The sequence below is a fragment of the Apaloderma vittatum genome, unplaced genomic scaffold, assembly GCF_000703405.1.
Source record: "Apaloderma vittatum isolate BGI_N311 unplaced genomic scaffold, ASM70340v1 scaffold407, whole genome shotgun sequence".
NCBI lineage: Eukaryota > Metazoa > Chordata > Aves > Trogoniformes > Trogonidae > Apaloderma > Apaloderma vittatum.
Window position 1 is genome coordinate 9,542 of NW_009725531.1, and position 22,706 is coordinate 32,247.

Sequence of the window (22,706 nt, forward strand, 5' to 3'; positions counted from 1 at the left end):
ACCTCACAGTGTCATTCCTTGTCCAGTACAGACTTTGCAGGAGCGTATATTAATTTTGAAGCTGCATCGGTTCATTTTATTTCATTATCACATCTTTTCCTGTGTGATAATAGGGACAAAAGATTGACCTTGCGAGGTCCTATAGTGCTGTCTTTTAAGGTGGCTGTCATGAGCCTTGTTTTGAGGGGAATTGAGCCAGCTTGACAAAAGTGGACATGCTCAACACCTTTGAAACATTAACCAAACACAGAACTTTAATTAGGTTATTTTGAAAACCGTGTACTTTCATGCTTTCTCAATACTGAAACTTACCTGTTTGGACGCAAACATGTAGTATGATGTAATATAGGATATTTGACCTATTTCCTACAAATAACAAATAACAGCCCGAAGTCTAGAAGGTCCCAATGTAGGAACACTGATGTGCAGACTCTTCACTGCATAACCTTCTAGATTTTGATGGTATATAAATAAGCTTTTTCTTTCATTTTAGGGACCAGTAGCAATGAGAGTTGCAAAACTGGCCATCAATCAGGGAATGGAGGTAAGGATATGTACTTTCTATAAGGGTAAGCAGAAGTCAGGCTGGCAACAGGTCTACTGTGGTGGTTTTTTTTCTAGAACTGCTTATAGTTTCTCGGTCTATAGTCTGTCAAAGCCTATTTGGTCGAAAGTTTTTAGAAGATGAAATGTAGGAGTTTTTGTGATTTCTGTAACAATGCTTAGTAGCCTCATGTCTGTCCAGAAGTAATGCACTCTGCTAATTATTAGTGCTACTTTGAAGAAATTACATTTACTTGGTGAAAAAAAACCTCAAAATCATACTCTGTCAAATCTGTCAGTTCTCTCAGTGTTTAGTCACTAAAAAAGTTAAAGGCCAAAGGGCATATTATTTATTTTTAATAGTTTGTTAGAGCTTCGTGTTAAAAGTGTGTCTGTGATTTCATAATTGATTCTGATTGCCACTCGTTCTTGAATATTATTGACCTAGCTCTAAAGCTTATTAAAGTTGAGCCCTGAACAAGTCTGGACATATGTTTTACTTTAGGCTTGTGCATCATCTTGCTGAGCTCAGCAGGACTATTAGTATTTAAAGTTGAGCACATGCATAAGCTTTGCACCGGGGCACCTTATAGCTCGACCTAGGACAAAGGAAGGACGATCACACTACATGCAAACATCTGACTCTAAGAAGATAAGTTCGGGTGATATAATTGAGTTCAGCAAAGTATACTACCTGTAAGTTTTGAGCTGAGAACCAAACTCAGATGCAGTTGTGTGAAGAACATGTTTGTTAGTTTCCACAGCAAGTAATGGTGGAAATCTAGATCTATTTCAGTGATATCGTGGGTTCAAAATGCTACAAGCTAAATTTTTTAGCTACCAAGTGTAGCAGATTAAAAGATCAAAATCATGTTTAGAGGAGAGTAGGGTTAGAAGGAGTCTGAATGATTAACTAGTTCATTCTCAAGGCCCCAAGACAAGAGCTACTCTATCAAAACCAATCAAGACAACTGTTCGTTTAAGCGATTGTTACAAACCTTCCATGGCGGAGGTTTCACGACTTTGTCTGGTTATCTACCCTGTAGCTTATCTCCCCTTCACAAATTGCTTGTGGTACATATCCACTGTCCTTTCAGTGGCCATGTGGAGAGCTGGTAAGTTCTGCAGCAGGTCATGCTTAAGATGGGCGGAGAAGTAGTGAGTGGAAAATTCATCCTTTTCAGCTCTTCAGGCCAGCTCAGAAAGAAAAAAAGTTATTAGAACTAGTTGATGCTGGATGGCCATTGGCCCTTTTTTTATTCCTTTAAACTTGAATTTATGTTTGTTTTGTGGCATAGCACCATGTTCTTCTATGACATTTTGAAGATAAGTTGTTTCAGAACAATTTTTAAATAATCATGCAGTACATCAAATCATTTCCCCAGTGGTAAATGAAATGATTATAAATGTGCAAGTAGCAAATGGTTTTTAGTGCAGCTCATTTGTAGTGAAGAACATACATTGTTTTGACAGTGTATCACATACTAATTGTATTGCCAAATAAGGAAACTGTTGCCAAATAAGGAAACAGAAATACTAACCACTCGCATCGCATGGCATTTTAGCATTTCTGTGTTAAAGCGGCATAGAAGAAAAACTTTGCAAAGCCTTTTAGTGTGTGGCTTGTAGAAACACAGTATTTAAGTTAGCTCTCAGGAAATAATATATAATCAATGTAGAAAAATATGCATTTATAAAAAACATTGTATTCTTTTCCTTAGGTTGACTTAATAACAGGTTTAGCAATTGAGGAAGCTTGTTACGCTCAGGTACGTACCTACAATTACATGCAAAAACCCAGAAAACAGGCTTTGCTGGTGCTGGTTATGAAACGTGCAGAAATTCAACTCAAGATTGCTCCATGCTTTCTTCTACAAATACTTTGACATTATTTAGACCTTCCTTCTAATTACTCTGCTTTTGTAAGGAATTTAAGGAAGGAGATGTAGTTCAGGACAGAAACGTCTCCCTGCCAGGACTGTTACAGTGAAGGTGGTGAAGCACTACCAGATGTTTATATCGAGGTGGTCATACACTGCATGTAGCCCAAGAACTGACTATTTTGCTTGGGTTTAGTTCAAAGTGAATTAACATGAAGGGCACTTCACTGACATGTGCCACTAATGGCATATGTGCTAACCAACAGAAAATCGAGACAAACTTCTTCACCAGCAAAACGTGGGAACTATGTATTGGGTCTGTATCTTCTTGGACTTTGATACAATTTTTTGATCATAGAAATAGAAGCATCAGCATTGGAAGCTTATTTAAACCATATGGTGATCTGATTAATAACCTACACCTCCCCCCCAAGCAAACAAACAAACAAACAAACACCGAACCAAACAACCAAAAAAACCAAAAACTGAAAGAAAACCCCCCAAAACTCAAAAACAAACCCTAAAGAATTTCTCACAGTCTTCGATTTGGAGAAAAGATACTCCTCCTTCTCCTGAATTGTTTCTCAGCCTTACATTATGCCTTCGAGGTAGTTTCCTGTATCTGACTAAACATTTTAGTTTTCTCTTTTCTGTTGTATCATATGTTGCATATTGGGTGCACTGAAGAACTAGGATTTGTATGAAAATATATTTCTTGGTATTATTTTTGGTGTCAGTAATGAATTGTTACTCTGCTCATTGCAGACTATTCCAACAAAAGATAGAATTGAAGGTCTTCTTGCATTTAAGGAGAAGAGACCTCCTCGCTACAAGGGAGAATAAAGGAAGCTGATGCCTTTAAAGTACAGGGGGATGGAAGTACTGCTACGAGGACCATTAAGGTGCACTTTGCATCTGCACCTGGAATATCACAACCACCAAAGTAAAAGCAAATCATACTGATGTTACAGCATTTTGAATGTATCCGTACTTGTACTGGGCCCAGATAGAAATGTGTGTCAACTCATGCTCATCACAGTTTCTGAAGGTTGATCTGTGTATTGGCAAGGTCACAGGTTCATCCAGCATTTTTAAAATGTCGTATCTATGAAACATATCATTCCACAATCGAAAAAGCTATAGACAAAACCTATATATGATGTTAAGTACAAATCTGCTGTATTACTTCATGAAAGCAAAAGCAACTACTGAACACCAAAAATAAGAAATTGTTCCAAAAATGCATTAAAATGATTCTGTATATCAGTAAAAATTATATTTGAGTACTCTACCTGAATATGTACATTATTAATAAAGCCAAGGGAAGTGAAAAGGATTACTGTTTGGAAAATATTAAGCTTTATTAGTCTGACTTACACTGGTCTAAGTAAAGTGAAATTAACTTTAGCACATAATAGTGTCCTTTTGATGAAGTCATTGCCATTATATTAATTTAATTGTATTAAATGAAGATATTTTTGAGGCTAGCCTTTAATTATGCATTCTTGTATGTTAAACCTGGCTTTGTCTTGCGTTCTTCCAACATACCATCTGATCAGTACTGTCTGCTGTGAAGGAACTTTATTTCACTTGCTCCAGTTACTTTTAATTTTGGACGATTGTAGTAAAGATTGTTTTGTGGGGATGCGACTAATGGGCTGTTAAAGAAAATAGAATTCTCTTAATCTCGAGAATATTCCTTTTGCAGGTTCTACTAATGTATATTTATATACAATGGGGATGATACTGAAATTTCTTTTTTCTGTGGCGGCCTCAGGGTTCTTTTCATACTTTGAAAGATAAATCCAGTAAGTTATGAGGTGAGAAAACTGTTGTGATTCATATTGTACATTTGCTGTGGACATGGCATATACAGCAAATACCTGAAAATAACCTCTTAGAAAGTACTTTTGTTAACTTGACTGGAAAATAAACATGGCTTAGCAGTCAGAGGCTGTCTTTTTGTATGAAAACAAATTTCTTCATGTTTCATTACCATTGGCTGATGAAACTTGTGCATGTTCTGCTGTTTCTGCAACATTAACTATGGTCAGTGTCCATATCTATGATGATAAAGCAGCCAATCAACATGAAATGACAAGAACTCATTTAAATGCATATTTAGACATATCATTACATGTAAATTGATTATAACTGGTAGAGCACACACTTTGTTGACTGATAAACTTGCTGAGTCGATCATTTCATGCATGATAATTTGCAAATAAAGTACCGGTGCTTGTTTTGATAGTCATATGAAGCCTAGAGGGTCATTTTTCTCTTGTTTCTGAAATGCTAACATGTCATTTTCATTTTTACTGAGTAGGAAATAATTATGTTAATAGGAGAAAAAAATATTAAGTCTATGCTGATGGGTTTCTGTTTCATAACTTTGATATACAGTTGGTATTGAACTGCCTCTGTTTTTCTAACAAGTGTTGATTAAGTAGCTTCTGTGAACATCTATTTAAAAAAATCTAATTGCTTTAAATACTGTGGCATAGGACTGTAGATTCATGCCTTTAACTAGTAGTTTTGATCTCATAAAATAATTTTGTTGTCACAGTGGTCTCTCCATTCCTTTTCTCAGAAGAAACTGTCACATCATAGCAATTTGAGTCCCTTCTTTGAAGTCAACAGTTTGAGTATTATTATAAAGTGAGTACCAGTAGGACAGTTTTTAAAGGTACTTTCTAGTGATGTTGAAATAGTTCTAAAGGAGAAATATATTAGGAAAAGATGTGTTAATCTCTTACTGTCTCTGTTATTAAGTGATGTGTTATAATGGCTTGTGATTAATAGCAATATTAGAATTCTGCTTTCACAAAAGGGTGATTTGTAACAGAAATGCTCTTATAAAGGCTGAGTTTTCCTTATGAGTTATGATCTGGCAAATCTTTCTTCAAGTGCTTAGGCTTAGCTCTTTCAGTTCCTGGTAAAGCCATGCTTTTCTCCGCAGTACCTCATGGGTCAGTGAGCCCTGATCCCGTTTTGTGAAAGTTTATCTCACGGTCCTTAGGCATAACCTGCTTTTTCTCCTGGTCCTTCTGAGCTCAAGTGGATAGTGAGTTCTGGAGTTCTCCACTGAGTTGGATTTTGAGAAGTTATAATACAGGTAAGTCCCTTATCTTTCGCTGATTACCTCTCAACAGTGTAAGTGCAAGTTCAATTACAAAATTGCGTAGAAATTCTCAGTTACATGCAGAAATTAATGTGTGAATTATATAACAGATATCATTGCCTTGAATCCATGAAAGCATTTGTGGTTTCAGTGTTACTAAAGTAACTCGCGTTCCTCATAGCTCTAATAAATTTCTGGACAGAGTTTTCAGAATTGTCTGAATGGCTTAAGTAATTTCAGTGCTTTTGAGTATCTCACCTGCTATGAAGAAATACGGTGTTTTATTTATTCTAAGGTTGTGTAATGGTACAGTTAAGAGCACTTATGGGATGTTGTTCTATGGAATGTTTCTATGAGATTTGCCGAGCCATTTGTGCCAAATTGTTTTTGAAATTTTGTCTGTGTGAAGTTACTTATAGTCCTACACAAAGTTTGGTATCAGTGCTTTTCTAGAACTGCTTTTAGCTAGCTATATTCAGAATAGGAAACATCAGGATGTGTAATTTGCAGCTGGTTTATATTTTCCTCAGTCATTGTTCTTTGATGCATTTAGCCATCGTCAGATTTGTTGAAGAGAACAAAAAATAACATGTCTCTCCAGCGTGGGAAAGGGCAGAGTATTATGCTACTTGGAATCTGATTCTGGGAGATTTAAGGAGTAAAGTAAGGGGAGTTGGTGCTAGTGTCACTTCACGTACGAAAACCAACTCATAGATTCAAAATTAAAAGAGTCACTGAACAATTAATCTACCACCAATTTAGTTTTTGTTTTATTGCTTTTCCATGCAAACAAATCCCAGAAGAGATGTCTACTGAGAGTAGAGAGTGGATTTATTTACAATTTAAAATAACATAATTGAAAACCATTGGTTTTTTGTGTGGGATACATTGAACAAGATGTGCTTTTCATGTCTCATTTGTGGGATTTTAGCCTTGTACCTAATGACACTAGTGGAAAGCCGTAAGACTTCATTGTCTAGCGCAGTTTATGCAGTCAGTGTACTCAAGGTGTGATAATGATCATGATGCTGTGTTTGTTTTAAGATATTCTCTTTCTGCACACTTTTAGAAAGACAGCCATCTCCAAAAATGAGAGAAACAACAATAATTGAAAACAGATAAACCAAAAGAAAAGATGTGTTCAGCTAAAGGTAATGAAATTCCTCTTACGTGTTTTGAAGGATTACAAAGACTAGTTTTTGTGTTTGTACGGGCTTTTTTCCTTTGGGTTTCATTTTGAGTCTGGAGCTTGGACACCAGGGTGTAGAGAACACTTAAGAATTTGCATGTGTTGTTTAAAAACATTGCTATTTATAATAAAATTAAGAAAAATTTTAAAAATTTTCCTGGAAGGTTTTTGAAAGATACAATCAGAAATTGTCATGTTAGCACTGAAGATTAGGCAACATACCTTTTTTATTTTAGATTTAAGTTATGTTTGGTTTCAACCTTGGAACAGATATGAATACAAGTTTCCTTAGTTATGCAGAGTGTACTGTATTCATTAGGTATTATAATTAGGTATTCATTAGATATTATAATATATCTGCATGTGTACTGACATGTCATACACATGCATATGTACGCGTATGTGCATATGCATATGTGTACATATAAATAAAATTCTTCAGGCTGTCAGATGAGACCAAACCCCCTGAGGATGTCATAGTACTATTCCGCGTCAGGAAGTTTCATACTTGTTTGTGAAAGTGCTCACACAGCATGTACCGTGACTGCAGAAAGTGGCTGTACTTACAGTGTGAAAATTCTGCCACAGAAGCAACAGTCAAGTAGTGAGGGGACACATGTCTGTAACCGTATATCTGGACGTGCACATCTGGTATTTCAAGGGTAGAATAAACGTAGCTAAAGTTGAAGTGAGTTCTGCATTTCAACAAAGGTGTGGCGTCCAGGTAGCACATTCCTCCCAGCACTATAGTATCGTTTGCTTCTGCAGTTTGGACAGGCCTGCAGCAATCAAGAGCAGCTCATTAATCAGCAACTGTCTTAGATTATAAGATCAGTCTCCACCTCCCTTAAATAAGTCTAGACTTAGATTTCATCTTCGAATTTTATCTAGTAGATAATTCTTCCAAGGACACTCATTCACATGGGAAGAAATATGAACTATGTTAAAAGAATTTATTACAGAGGGTGTGAATGTTCTTTGTCAAAGCTAGGACTGTTGCAATACTTGAGTTCAAAATAGTACATTAACCCTCTAAGGCATAGTCTGTACATGTGTGTTTATAAACTCTTCAAAGTTCTGGCTAGTGACTACTACTCTTTGATTATAATTTCTGAGGCATATGCTAATAAAGCTTTCATAACATTAGAGAGATGAGAATATGTTACAGTTTTCTTGTTGCATAATATAACCAGTTTCAGAAGAACATGAAAAGTTTGTTATTTTTTTATGAACTTATACATCAAATTGTTGCTTCTTTACTCTAGCAACTGCTAATTGATTTAACATTTTCCCTGAAGCATAAGGGACTTTGTGATATCATTTTTGGCTCAATTCTTTCTAGCATGTTTAAAATTCTGATGCCAGTTGTATGGATTCTTAAAAAATGTGTCTTTTCCATGCAGCTTAGGCAGGCAAAAGTTTAGAATTTTAGTTTTAACAGTAGAGTTATGGACGTTGTGTTTTTTCATTACATATAAATGTTAATAATATGCTTGTGTGGACAGAGTTTGACTCTGCATCTTTTGTGTAGTAAGTCTGTACTGCTGGGACTGTTGTCTTCAAAGCTGGTCTGTAGCTGTAAGTATGTGCAAGTCTCTCCAGCTAGTGACCACTCAGGGTTTAATCTGTGGTTCTTGTCATCCTGCATTTGTCATCTTTTTGCCAGCCTTCTCTTCACCAGCAGTAGTGAAAGGAGAGAGAGCCAGGAAGCATACTTCTAAGAAGGAGTGGGCCTAGGAAGGATGGATAGGAGAGACAGTTTGTAGGGTGTGTTCAGGCTGTGTGCGTAAAGTCACTTCAGCAGTCATTTCTAGTATCTTTATGAGCATCTCCACAAAGTGAATTTTTTCATATTGGTTGATTATAGCATCCTAGTTCTATACCTTAATGACTAGTAGAGAACATAACATCCAAGCATAATTTGAGACTACCCCTGTAACATACAAAAGGAGGTAGCAGCCATAAAAATGGCATGATGAGAAGTCTTCTACCTGTTACCAGATTTTAAATGAACACATGAACGTGTTTTTTTCCACTTTTTGCTGAATGAAATTCCTTTCTTCGTTGGATTCTTAACCTCTTTTCCACATCTTAGCTAAAATAAGTACTTTTCTGAAAAAGAAGATATGCTGCAGCCCCTATATCTAATTGCTCAGAAGTTGGAGGACTCATGAAACACCAGAGCAACTCAGTTCTTCCTGTCTCCTTTCACTTAATTCACCTCAACCAAACCCTCCTACAGGGAATGACCTGGTCGCTGGGTGTTCTCAGTCACTCCACATGAAACTTTTCTACTTTAATTACTTATTTTACAAGTTACTTTAGAGAGATGTATAGAAAATGACCATTCGCCTAGTACTTTATAGAGGGAAAGTGTATTCTGCAGTCCTTCATGCAGCAATTTTCACATTGTTTTTTTAAGAGATGCTACAGCAAGGGCAAGAATCCTGCTCGCTCCTTTTCTTTGTACTGTGTGGAGTCCTGTTTGCTGAGTGCGAAGATGCCTACCTAGTTAGACACCTTGGGTATGGAAGGTTTAATTCATAAATCGTGAAAGTCCTTAGATAGAACACTGCCTAATTGCTGTTGCCTGATATCATCAGGACTGTGACTTTCTGAAGCAAAATCTTGGCAGGAATTTCAAGAATCTGAATTTCAGACTTGAGCGCCTAAGTCCCTGCATATATATAGTCTCAAAAATACTTCCTTAAAGTAGGCAAGTGATACCAGAAATGGCTGTAACCACTGGTGACGTGTCACAGATCAAATGACAGAACCGAGTTGCTTTAACAGTTGATAGCTGTGGAGCCTTGCTACTGCTTTCTGTACCAGCTCCCCAGAGTAGTCAGGCTGTTATCAGTGAGGTAGAAGAAAGCCCCAGGACGTCAGGGAGGAGGTGGTGTAGGAGCAGTAGTGGCATAGCTGTGCTACCAGGATGGTTGGCTGTGCTAAAGCAGTTGTATGAAGCTGGTTTTTCCGGCTCTGCAGCCTGGCAGAATCATCTGCCGACAGAGAAGGACAAAGTAGCTGCGTGCAGGATGAACTTTTGATCATGCTGTGTGTGTATGCGTAATGTATAAAATGTACATCTGTATGTCCAGCACATAGTTTCAAGGCAGTTCACAGAAGCTTTTAAAGCATCGTTTCCATTACTAAAATAGCTCATTAAATCCACATCTCCACAGATATGTGTGCTTAGAGTTACAAAAACATTTTGCCCTATGCATGTTTTTATATTTCATATAATTACAGCATATTTATCTGAAGTATTTCGCAAGTATACTTTTGTGTAATACTAGTAGGAGATTAAGTAATAGCTGCTTTTGCAGCACTATTGCACAAGAACATCAGATGTTATTGTGATGTTCTGAGATTTGAGGTACCGAGCATGCTTTTGGCTGCTTTGTTCCTGTGACCTTTATGCTCTTCTGGATAATACAGCAGTCCAGTAACGATGCACATGTTTTCCTTTACACAAATGCCAGTAACCACTTGAGCAGGGCACTTGATTCCAGTTTTGATGGGTGGTGCCTGTAATGGACAACGGTAGTGTATCCAAGCCAAATTGGCCATCTTTGTGCTTTACAGTGCCAAAAACTTCAAAGCTTCTTCCTTTTAGAACTCTAAAGCAATACAAGTTTGTGTTTCTTCATATCATCAAACTTAATTATTGGCAATAAGCAACTGCTGGCAGGAGCGACGCATCACATGGCTCCATTTCTGCTTTAGAAAAGGTCAGCATATGGCATAAACACTTTGCTGTATTATGCAGCCTTGTACTCTGATCACATAACACATGCTTCAGAAAGCATTATGCAATGTTATACTCACTGATTAATGACTGCTTGCACAAGAAGTTTTTCATTACCCTCAATGCTAGCATCCTGGGAATGATTAACTTTGTGACATAACTCTCATCACATAAATATGGAAGATTCAAATATAGCCTCAAAATAACGTGTTTCAGAAATAACTGAACACTTTCCTGCTTAGTGCTGTGTACAGTACATGATTAACAACTGCTTTAAACCTTCAGAGTTGAATAGAAAAGCCTATTTGTGAGAACTGAGAACAAGATTTATTTTTAGGGTTTAAAGTTTTACCCAAGATGAATTTTTGCACACAGCAGCATCTCATTCGCAATGTTTTTCCTCTGCTTGTGTAAGTTTGAATTTCCTGAGAAAAATCTGTGCCAACTATTTTCAGTGTTCAGCCAGTGAGTTAAACAGAACAAGTCAAATCTAGCCCTTATTTAGACCAGCAACTACGTGTGTGTAAAATGACTCAGTCCAGTGTGTTCAGTATTATTGTGCAGAGAGTTGTGTGCTTAAATCAGCGTGGTTATTGCAGAGTAAATTCCCAATAATTTCCACTTCTCAACAGGCGGAGTAAGAAGGCAAAATGTGGCCCTGAATTAAGCAGCTTGCAAACTTGCAGTCTGAATATTGCTTACACATTTACATTTAACATTGTCATAATCTATTGATTGATCATTCCATGTTCAAACTTCAGATTCTTATGTTGAGAAGCGTGATGACAGTGCATCACAGATGTTATCATCTGAAGGATGTACAAAAGAGGAAAAGCCTACAGAAAGATATGTTCCTCACCATATTCCTCCACATATGAAGATTCATCCCGGGTTTTGAAGTAATGTCAATTGGTACTAGTTATCTATGTTTCAGCAGCTTTGTTAAGGAGAAAGTTGATTTGCCTGTTTGGTAATTCAAGATCAGTTTTCACAAGGAAATAACTATACTAAACTTCCGCTTCCTAATTTGCCTTTAAATGTCAGACTTAAAAAAATTACGTATGCTTTTTATGATTCTCTCTCTTGTAAGTAATTCTGCTTGTGAACAGTCACACTAAATAAAGCAACTTAGAAGTCCTTATAATGGACGAGGATGGTTTACAGTGTCACCACGGTAATGTGTGAGTGCCATTTCTTCAAAAATGATCTTCACTGAGAACAACTAGAGAAGGTAAAGATTGATCTTCAGTATGTTCTCTTTAATTTTTGCCTTTTCCTGCATTCCAACTCCTACAAGCAGCAGTGAAGGCTAAAGGAAACGGCCTCTGACTAAGCGTTAGCTACCAGCGTGCCCTCGTTATAGCTGAGGGCTCTTATTCTCACTTAGCCTACGTGCAGAGCCAGCTAGTGTTTCAGCTGTGATGACGAAATGCCATGCATTTCTTCCTGGAATAGTACGCAGATAAGAGGCCACTTGTTATGCTGAGGTTTCAGATGAACTCCACTAAGGGTTTCAAAACACTCTGTCACAATTATATCAGGTTTCTTTAGCAACCAATTCATTTTAGACACTTTTAAGATAAAAAGGGAAGAGATGTTAGTTTATTTTCCCCTGTGGTTTCACTGTTTAAACCTTTACAGGATATGACTGGATAGTTTATACATGGCATGAATTTAATAAATTTAAATAAAACTAGCAGATCCAAATGGATCTGTTCCTCTCCTGAAATTCACATTACTTGCAGTCCCTTATGTCTGCCTGTAACCTGAGAGAAGAAACAAAAATCTCTTGTCTGTGATGTGCTGACAAAAACGTCCTGCTGTGCAAACTCAGTTGCAGAGTCCCTTGAACTCGTTCTGGTTCCAGCAAAAGCTGAGAGTTTTCAGAACCTTGCAGCACAGAAGGTTAATCCTTTATCCTGGGATTGAGTTCAGGTGCTAGGACATGTGTGCACAGTACGAGCCCGGTTGACCTAAGTATTGCTTAGCAGTGGTGGGAGGACCTGTTCACAAGATCATTTTGCAGATTTGGGGCCTGTTCAGGTGATCTTGTGAACTAACAAAAACAACTTTAGTGGGATCCAACAAATCACAAAAGCATCCAGAGTGTAACAGAAAAAGGACTCTGTGAAGTGTTTGTCTCAGATCAAACAGTATCCTTAGTAACCCTACTTTATTGTGAAGAACAGAATGTATTGCCTGGAATAACCAGTGGATCACATGCAGGCTACACAGCTCTCTTTGCTCACCCTTAGACAGTTATTACACATTTAGAATCTGTGTTATGCCCCATTTCCATGCATTCATTAAGGATGACATTAAGTCATGTCGAAGCTTGCCTTTCCATTGGATCTTCATGCCACTTTAGATGGATGTAGTCAGTAGAATGGATAGTCGTATGACAATAAATGTGTGTAAATCACAGCCTAGGTAAGAATTTAATATGAAAAAAAGAAACCCAACTCAAAATGGCTTCTCTCCTTGACCATTTCCCCTGCAGTTCTCTACATTTACTAGTATCTCATTAACGAGGAACTGAAAGCTAAATTCAATTTCCTTTTAAGACAACAACATTTTCTTTTTCCATTTACATAATGGAATTTGGATCAGGTCTTAAGACTGTAACCTTATTCCTTTAATGCCTTCCAAATAAATGTGTAATTCCCAGTGAGATCACTAGGAATCTTGGCTATTTGTAGTCTATTCTTTCTTTTTTTAACTACAACTGTTCTTCAGTGAAGAGGGTCCCCTTTGAAAAGGTCCAAGGAACACCAGAGTTGTCAAACTCACTGCTTTCCTTAATTGCTTTTTTTAAAATTCTCTGTCTTGGGCTAGTTATTGACTACTGACTCATAAAAAATAACAGATTTCTCTCATGAATAAATTATTTCGTAATTCTTTACTAGAAGTAGATAATTCTTGCACGTTACTGTGAAGTCCTGCCCTTGCCAGAACAGGATAGATCAACAAGCCTGTATTTCTCCATGCTTTTTCTACTCTCTTTTTGTCAAAATGTGGAATTTAGGCTAAATACTGTTGCTGCAGTGCTTGCTCTTACTTGCTGGTCACTAGCCAGTCTTTTAAATGTTAGATAATTAATTTTCCCAGCAATTCTGATCCCCCAACTATAAATATGAATTATAGACATCTCTGTTTTTTGAACTGCTGGTGTTGTGTGCTTTGATTTTAATTAAATACCATGATAACAAATTTCTTAGAAAGGGCACTTGTAAAATGCTATTATATCCAAACCTTCATTTTGTAAAATTAGTGGTTTCTAAGTCGTCTTACATGTTGCTAGAAGCAACTTGCAGTGGTTATCTTGTTTTCTAGATTCAGAAGGTTTGATCTTAATGTCTGAAAATGACATTGTTTTTTCTTGGAGTATCATGGGGTTAAAAAAACCCAGAGAGTCTTGCTTGAAAATCATATTGAAAAGATAGTTGTGGTTCTGTGGTTCAAAACCTTGAGAAGTTTTAAACTGAAATTACTAGAATTCAAAATTTGTTATCTTTACTAAAATTGCAGAACCAGCGAACGCAGTCACCCACAGAGCTCAGATAAGTGAAAACTCTTTTCTCCCCCTCTTCTGCCTTTGTTACCTTCTGCCCATCTTTCCAGGCAATCCCTGCTCCTCCTGCCTGGGACATCGCCCCACACATGTGACATCTCACCACGGACATCTCCTGTTTGTGGCTGGAGCCCTGGAAGAGAAAGTGTGGTGACCATGTCACATGGATTTTTCTCTGGGAGGGAGGTGGGAAGGGGATGCCAGCTTGAGCTTTTGTCTTCGATGAAGCCACTTACAGAAAACTAATGTGTCATCCTCCTCTACCTCTTTCAAGTGCAGTTTACGTTGTGTAAGGGTTCAGAAGATAGAAGCGTGAGAGCTGACTGATAGAAATAATATCACTTTGCTTCCTAAGGTGGAGCATAGGGCATATCTGTGGGACTGGGTTTTATTTTGTCGTGCAGTCGGTCATTCTATCTGTCAGGTGCATAAACTCCACCGAGGACTGAAAAACGCTGGTGACAGGCTTTAGCCAACAAGCAAGCATCCAGGTCTTGGGCCATCTTGAACTGACCTAGTGATTCATTGTTATCAGTATCCAAACTAGCTGGATGCAAACCAGCTCAGATTTCTTTATGTACATTTGCAAATCCTAATTGCAGAATAGTCATAATGGGTTTGAAAAATAAAAAATAACCGTTCTCTACAAATCAGAGTTCTTTCCCACCTTAACTAAATCCAAGTTAAGGCAAGAAAGGGGAACAATCTGCATTGTGCCCTTAATGTCAGCAGCTTTAGGGTATTCTAAATTGTCAAAGTGAAATGGCAATAGCGCTTCAGTCTGTCATACTCGACTGAAATGTAAACAGTTGATGCTGGTGAATTAATAACTGATAAATAGGTATATTGAACACTCACAGGAGTGTTAATGAAATAAACAGTGCCTGCAAGAGATACCTATTTGTGACTTTCAGGCTTGCAGTGGAGAATGTAAGAGTTGGAGGTAGGCTTTTTATGCCTATTATCTGTTCTTCAGAGAATTATTTCATTGCTAGAAGCAGATGGTGATTTTTAAGCCCACTGCTATTTTGGTGTACTTTTTAAAAAAAACCAACCAACCTCCTAAAAATAGACCAAAGTTACCATATCCAGCAAAAATATGTTGTCAGCTCTTTACTCTGCTGGGCTGAAAACAAATCTGTCAGCAATTTCTTTGGGTTAAAGTATCAGAGCACTTATGTGGGGATTTTATTTTTTGTGGTGTGGTGTTTTTTTTTTAAAGAAAGCATTTTAAGTGGTTTAGTAACAGAGTCCATTTAAAGCTTTAAGTATCAACAAATTACCATCTGTTGTTATAAAGACACTTTATCAAATTGATGAGACCTGCACTCTGGTTAATGTTGTAGATCAACTGTATGAATTAGACTTTAAAGTCTGAATGAGTCGGAAATCAACATCTTCAGCTCTGCTGGAACAGACATTAAAAACTAGCCCATTTTCTGTAATTATGAAAACGAAAATGAGAGTGAGAGTTATTCATGCAGAAAAAAAAGCATTGGTAGTGCATCTTAGTCAAATAGGGTTCTTATGTTTACTCTAAAATAATTTCTTGGGTTAAAAGTGGTTTGATAAGAGTTCCTGAATGAGAAAGGAAAAGGTCTTTTTGATTCTGTGTGCACCTACAGGTGATTGACATAACAACAGGCCAACAGTACAAGTTTTTCAGAAGTATTTTTACTATTAGTTCATTTTGGCATAACTGTTGCCATAAGGACTGAATGTAAGGGTTCAGGTAAAAGAAGGTGGTATTTTTATCTCTATAGCATGTGGCCATATCCTGGACTGATGGATGCAGAAAACTGAACTGAAACAGATCTCTAAGGTAGGGATTTCATTTTAATGATCTTAGTGCAAAATACTGTGTATATCTGAGACATTTTGTGTATCTGGCAGCATTTGTGTATCTGAGGTACAGCTGCTTAGGGCTAAATCCTGTAAAGTATTAAGAATCGTCATTGTTTGTTGGAGATTGGCAAGATCAATAATTTCCCAAATCAAGACTTTATTTTACTAATTAAGTGGAGTGAATACTAACTTCCCATCTGGAGGTGCCCAGATACATTTAGGTGTGCTAAGTCATGCCTGCTGGCAGCATCAACCCCTTTCTGTTGGCTCTAGAGGCTGCACAGTTTGGTCTTTCAGTTCACACATGAGGTACACGCTTACAGCAAGCAACATGGTGGCACTTCTTATCAGAGAGTTCAGCATATGCTCCAGAGCAGACCTCCCTCTAAACCCCCTGATCTTCACTTGCAATGCCCAGTTTGAAAAACTATCTCTCTATAAATACATTGTCAGTAATGTTGGCAGCCACTGTGTTGCAGGGTAGAATTGGTTGGGCTTGAAACCAAACTGACTGAAGCATGCCTGGAGATGAGCCGTAGAGCATGTAGGCTGTCATGTAAAGGAGGGGTTGGAGAGGAAACTCAGATGCGTTTTTTGTTGTAGTGTGCTGAAGAGCACGCTTACCTTCTGTGTGCTACAGACGCTGAACTCTATGCCTAGACCTGCAGCTTGAGATGTCAGAGCCACCTCATGATGACACCAGCGCTGAATGTACAATGTAGTGTGAGGTCATTCCTACAGGAGCTTGATGTTGCCTGTTCCAAGGACAGGTAGATTTTATGAACGTGGTATGGGTAGAGTATGTGAGGGTTGTGGAAGTGCTGTAGATACAGACCATTCCAATTGTCATCTTCCTTATACCCCAAACACTGATCTTTCAGTTGTATTTTTCCTACGATATTTTCCTACAAGATTTCTTCCCTTCTCACACCAACATTTTTGGTGAGTGTTAAAAGCCTACCTTTCCTACACAGTTTTGCCGTCCTGCAATCCTGAGATGTGAGAATCTGTGGGACAATAGAAAGTGTGAAAAAATGCCTGCTCCTGCCAGGACAGGCATGTGATTTGCTGTGATGCTTGCACCGATGCAGCCAGCAACATAATGTTTAATTCCACTGGTGGTCTGATGGTTAACTTCTCTAGGTTTAACCACACAGTCCATGGTGATTTTGAGATAAAATTCTGGTTATGCAAAATCAGCCACTCTCTTTGTTGGAATTAAAGAAAGAGGAAGACTAAGTGAGAAACTGTTTTTCATATGAATCTTACATCATTAACCCAACAATGACCTTAAAGGAGAAGAAGGAAGAAAGTCACTAAGCAAGTAAGTTCTTATGCTCTTGACAGTAGGGCTTGCTTTGCAAACATAAACATTTGGCAAGGTTTTACATTTTCCTCATCAAAACTGTGTTGAAAATTGAGGATAAGAATCAAAATGAAAGTTGAGGATACTGAGTTGCACTGACCTGAACAGACACAAGCCGAAGTCTTAGCAGAAGAGTAGACAGAAGGTCAGATCTACCTCTCTAGAAACAGGCACAAATTCTCTTTTTAAATTTTACAGAAGGATATTCATTTGAAGAAAACAGGAAATAAGCAGAAATTAAGCCACACAGACCATATTGTACTTAATGTTTTTGTAAAAGGATATAGGCAGATGATACAGATATGTCATTTTGTTTGTGTATTTATGCACGTATGTATATGCGCACATAGGTACATGTGAGTGCTTTTCAACAGCTCCAAGTCTCCAGCATAGGTCAGTATCTCCAGGTGCATGTAAGCCATCTGAACCCTACAGCCTTAATTGCATAACACAGCCATCTTACCACACCAAGACACAAATATTACCACACCAAGATCGCTTACATTATTTCATAACACAAAGAAATACTATTACAGAACATTTTTACCCTTAAGGGAAAATTACTAATTATTTAAAACGTTGTCTGTGTGTGTGTTTGTGTATGGTGTGTAGAGGTATATGAGCCTCATTATGGAAAAATGTAGGGGTGGATTAAAGCAGGATCTGTGGGATACAGCCCCAAGGTCAGAGGAGTTTCAACAGACAAGAATGTCAGAAGCTAAGCAGAAATTGCGAGCATGGTGGATTATAATGAGCTTATTGGGTTGATGTGGACCACTTGACTTGAGGGGAAAGCAACTGTGTGAAATACTGAGATCGGCCTGGTCAGAGGACAGGTCATATCCAAAGGATGGCTTTAGTAGACAGCAGATGTGTGTGTCTTTGAGTGGCATCCAGACACTAGTGTTACACTTCTGCATTCTCTAGACAGCAAGTGGATTGCTGACTTCTGAGACAAATTAATTCAGTTATCTGTCTCCTCTCTTCAAATATGCATTTGTTTCTTGCTGCTGGGCTACTGCCTATGCCCTTCTGTCTTAAAGACTTTTTCCAGTGTCTAAGGTTTTGGGTCGGTTTAATTTGGTTTGGTTTTCATGAGTGGTAAGAAAGACGTGGATTCTTGTTCCTGCTTATACGATTGCTTCCATATTTCATTTAGTAACCAAAATGGAAGTCTCCCCACCCTCAGGTGGATGCACTGGTTTCCTGTCCATGGAGTTTCACTCTTTTCTGCATGCTTTCAATAAGCGCCCTTTGCCCATGTCAGTAATTTGGTGGTCAGTAGTGTAATTCCAGTGGTTTTGAAGATTCACCCCTCTAGGCTGAGGTAACCAGGATACTTTCCTGTGAAAGTAAGAGTTACATCTCTTCAGGAAAAGAGGTGATGACTTCTCATTGTCCTGCAGTCCAAGATAAAACTTATATCGGCTCCAGCTGAAACTGTTATATTTTTCTATTAGCCTAACTCAGTGAGCAGAGCAGATGTGTACTGATGTACATTTGTTAGAGTTAGCCACCTCAAGGGTAGATAGGAGAAACACCTGAACAAAGTGTCTGACCAGCCAGAGCAAGAAAGATTTGTGTTACTCTGGAGGCAACATTAAACACAGTGCTATAAGGGTTCTGATACCTTTATGGACAGACAAGGGCTGAGTGTTCTTTTGTTCTGAGGACTGCAATGTGGGTGCATAGTTCTTTTTTTGTCTCTGAGAGCCAGAATTTCCTTGAGTTTAGGATCTGCAAAATAGTGGTTTTGATACATACTTAGGTCTAATTCTTTTGCAGAATAGGGCTTGTATCTCGGTATCCTAATGGGTGATGAAATTGAAGATACAAAAGGCTGTCTGGAAAGTGCATGGAACTCAGCTAGAAGATGACAGTGATGTCTGGTATAAGAGTGGGAGATGTGGCAAGTTGTGGCAATGGGCTCTCAGGACCTCTAAGTTCAAAGATGCATCTGGAGTGAAATACATTTTTTCAAAGTGTATTTTAGGGCTTTTTATTTGTCTCTCCAGAATGCAAGATTAATACAGTGAAACTAAAAAAACCATAAATCCCTACAAATGGTACCTTGGACCACAGCACATTCTGTCTCATGGAACTCCACCAGGACGGAGTGCTCTCAGAGGACAACACACGTTCTAAGCAATGGACCATGAGAGACTGTCCACAATTGCTTTCTTATGGTTTTGCCAAATTCTTAACTGCTGAGCTTGAACAGGGGTGATATGTTGGTGGAGTGGAAACTTTGGTATTAGTTGGAGGAATTCCCCTCACAGGACAGGAAATCTCTTCTTGGGCAGGTGTTGTAAGGGTAAGTAAGGGGACTTGAGAGCAGACATGTGCTCTGCTGCCCTCTTTCTCCAGCTCAGCTATGTCTGGTGATAAAGGGATCTTTATGGTACATACATGTAGCCCAAAGCTTAGCAAGTGACTCTAGCTATCAGGATATACAAGATGCTTCTGAGCTTGCTGTTGTGTTGCATAGGTAAAGAAGACTAATACTCCACCCTAGAGGGATGACAGAACTTAACTCTTGAGGCACTCTAATGCAGAGAAAAGCTGTAAATACTGCTTTTGTGGGGCAGTGCTGGGAAGCACTGTGCTTGTGCTCATTCACCTGTTTCCACATAGTACAGGCTTCTTGTGAAATACATCAGAAGACATGTTGTTATAGAAGTGCACATCTGAAATTTCTCCGTAGTTTTGACAGACTTAAATTGTGCAGCAGCAAACACTACCTAAGTGTTTCCCATGTTTCTGATCCATCTCCTGCAACCATTACCAGCTTGTGAGTCCCCACACTCCATTCTCCTTCTTGCAGTCCCTCCAGACACCTCCATATCTCAGCTACCTGTCAGGCAATACATGACTGACCACTCAGAAGACAGGAGGTTCCAGCTGTTCAATCATGTAGGACATTTTCATTTGGCAGTGGTGGATCAGAATGGTAATTTGTTATGTCGTGCTTGACCTGTTTGTTTAGCAGGCCTAGTGTTCCACATCTTTCTTTCTTGTCCTCCCCTAAGCACAAGCATACCTCTGCAGATAGGAAAGAAGGCAGAGCTCCAAGGCTGGTCAGGTTACCCATAGCTAGTAATAGAGAAATTTTTATAAGGAACTTGCAACTGACAATCAGCTGGACTTAACTCATGAGTGACTGGAGGGAGTTAGAGATAGAGCAGCTGAGAGAGGTCTTTGTTTTACAGCACATGATGTGCCAGCGCATCCCACTTCTTTGAACTGACTTGTAGAACTGCACTTGTAAATTATTTCAGTAGTCAAATAGACGACACCTTCAGCTGCCAACTACTTATATTTTCAGAGTTTACATACATGAAATAAAAATAAGAGATATATATACTAAAATTTGTCAAGTAATTGAACCTATCTGCAGAGGCAGTGCCTATGTCTATTTAACGAGTATGTAAAGTAGAAAATTGCACAGACTGTTGCTGTTCCCTTGTTTTCCAAGTCATTTTATGTTGGAATTACAATGAACTCACAGCTAAAATTGAATCCAAAGATTACAAAATGGGTCAAATTGTTCATGTGCCAGTTTGTAGCTATAAGCTACTAGATTTCTATTACTGGTTCAGGCTAGCACAGCAAAAAGTAGACCCATCTGTGCTCTGTTGTATGCTAAAATTAAAAAACGGTTGTTCTTGAGAGTCCAAGCGAAGAAAACACTGTTTAATGGAAAAGTTTTATTAAACTACAGATGAGTTCTCGGTTGACGTTGGTATTGCAGTCAGCATGCAACCTCTCCCTACCAGAAGGAACTCCAAGCATTGCTTGACCTGTTAGCAGTACTCTGGAGTATCCTGTGCAAAGCACCTGGACCTCTTCCTTGTTAGATGACTGGATCTGTTTAAACAGTAAATATTGTGTGGGACACAGTGTTTGGTAGTTTATCAGATATTGGAGACTTTAATGTCTAGAATGGCATAATTAACGTCAAAAATGCAGTCTATCTGCATGAGGCTCAGCAAGGCCAAGTGCAAGGTCCTGCACCTGGGTCAGGGCAATCCTCATTATCAGTACAGGCTGGGGGATGATGTGAGAGAGTGCAGCCCTGTGGAGAAGGACTTGGGGGTGTTGGTGGAAAAAAAGCTGGACATAAGCCACTAATGCACACTTGCAGCCCGGAGACCAATCGCATCCTGAGCCACATCAAAAGAAGCGTGGCCAGCGGGTCGAGAGAGGCCTCACTGCCACGCTCTAGTGAGACCTCGCCTGGAGTACTGCATCCAGCTCTGGAGCCCTCAACACAAGAATAACGTGACCTTGTTGGAGCAGGTCCGGAGGAAGACCGCAGAAATTGTCAACAGGCTGGAGCTCTTCTCCTACAAGGACAGGCTGAGACAGTTGGGCTTGTTCAGCCTGGAGAAGAGAAGGCTCCGGGGAGACCTTATAGCAGCCTTCCAATACTTAAAGGAAACCTATAAGAAAGATGGGGGCAATCTCTTTAGCAGGGCCTTCTGCAGGAGGAAAAGGGGTAATGGTTTTAAACTAAAAGAAGGTGGATTTAGACTGGATGTAAGGAAGAAGTTTTTTACAGTTAGGGTGGTGAAACACTAGAACATGTTGCCCAGAGAGGTTTTAGAAGCCCCATCCCTGGAAACATTAAAAGTCAAGTTGAGTGGGGCTCTGAACAGCCTGATCTAGGTGAAGATGTCCATGCTCACTGCAGGGGGGTTGGAATAGATGACGTTTAAAGGTACCTTCCAACCCAAAGTATTCTATGATTCTATGAAATCTAGCACTAGTATTTTTGAAGTAAATTTAGAAGAACTGACATGAGTACTCCAGGTGAGCAGGGACTGTATTTGTAGCTGAAGTGATGATTCCAGGAACGAATGATGTGTGGTTCTGTGAAATACATGACTGTACTACATATATATTTATGTCTCTTATTAAATATAGACATCATTAAATACAAACTAATATAGACATTAATATATGATTAATATAGTTAAATATACAACAGTATACTCATCGTACTCTTATACATGAAGCATATTTTAAGCAGTCTTTATGAAAAGAAAACAGCCTCTGTATCTGGCTTTTCAGCTATCTCCACAGGACCAGGAAGTGAATTTGGATGTCACGTGTGATTTGTCTGATGTAATCACTGAGCCTAGCATCTTCCACCAACGCCAAGGCTGGCAGCACAGCAGTTATTCCAGCTTTTCTGAGCAGCTCTGCAAGTGTGGCACAGCCCTGCCTCTGGGGCTGAAAGAATGGTTTAATTCCCATCATTATCTCCTTGGTCTTTTCTGCCAGTGAAGGGTGCCTGGCAGTGATGCTTTTTGGTCAGGAGCTCATTTACCTAATTCTGATGGATTAGAGCAGCAGTGTGTTTCATACAGTCAGCACACAGGTTCTTGTTCAGAAACCTTGTATGTGAGAGCTATCTGGCTTCACTCAGACTAGTGTT

At 38.7% G+C, this 22,706-nt stretch overlaps 1 protein-coding gene across 1 annotated transcript in view; it reads left to right on the forward strand.

Moving 5' to 3' along the window:
• Positions 1–493: 493 nt before the first annotated feature.
• LOC104276553 (tubulin polymerization-promoting protein family member 2-like) overlaps positions 494–22,706 on the forward strand; it is a gene marked incomplete at its 5' end in the record, with an annotated part of 98,125 nt that continues 75,912 nt past the window's right edge. Inside the window, 2 exons of the mRNA XM_009872925.1 lie at positions 494–544; positions 2,265–2,312. Of these exons, the coding sequence (XP_009871227.1) occupies positions 494–544; positions 2,265–2,312 (99 nt within the window). The remainder of the gene's footprint in view (positions 545–2,264; positions 2,313–22,706) is intronic.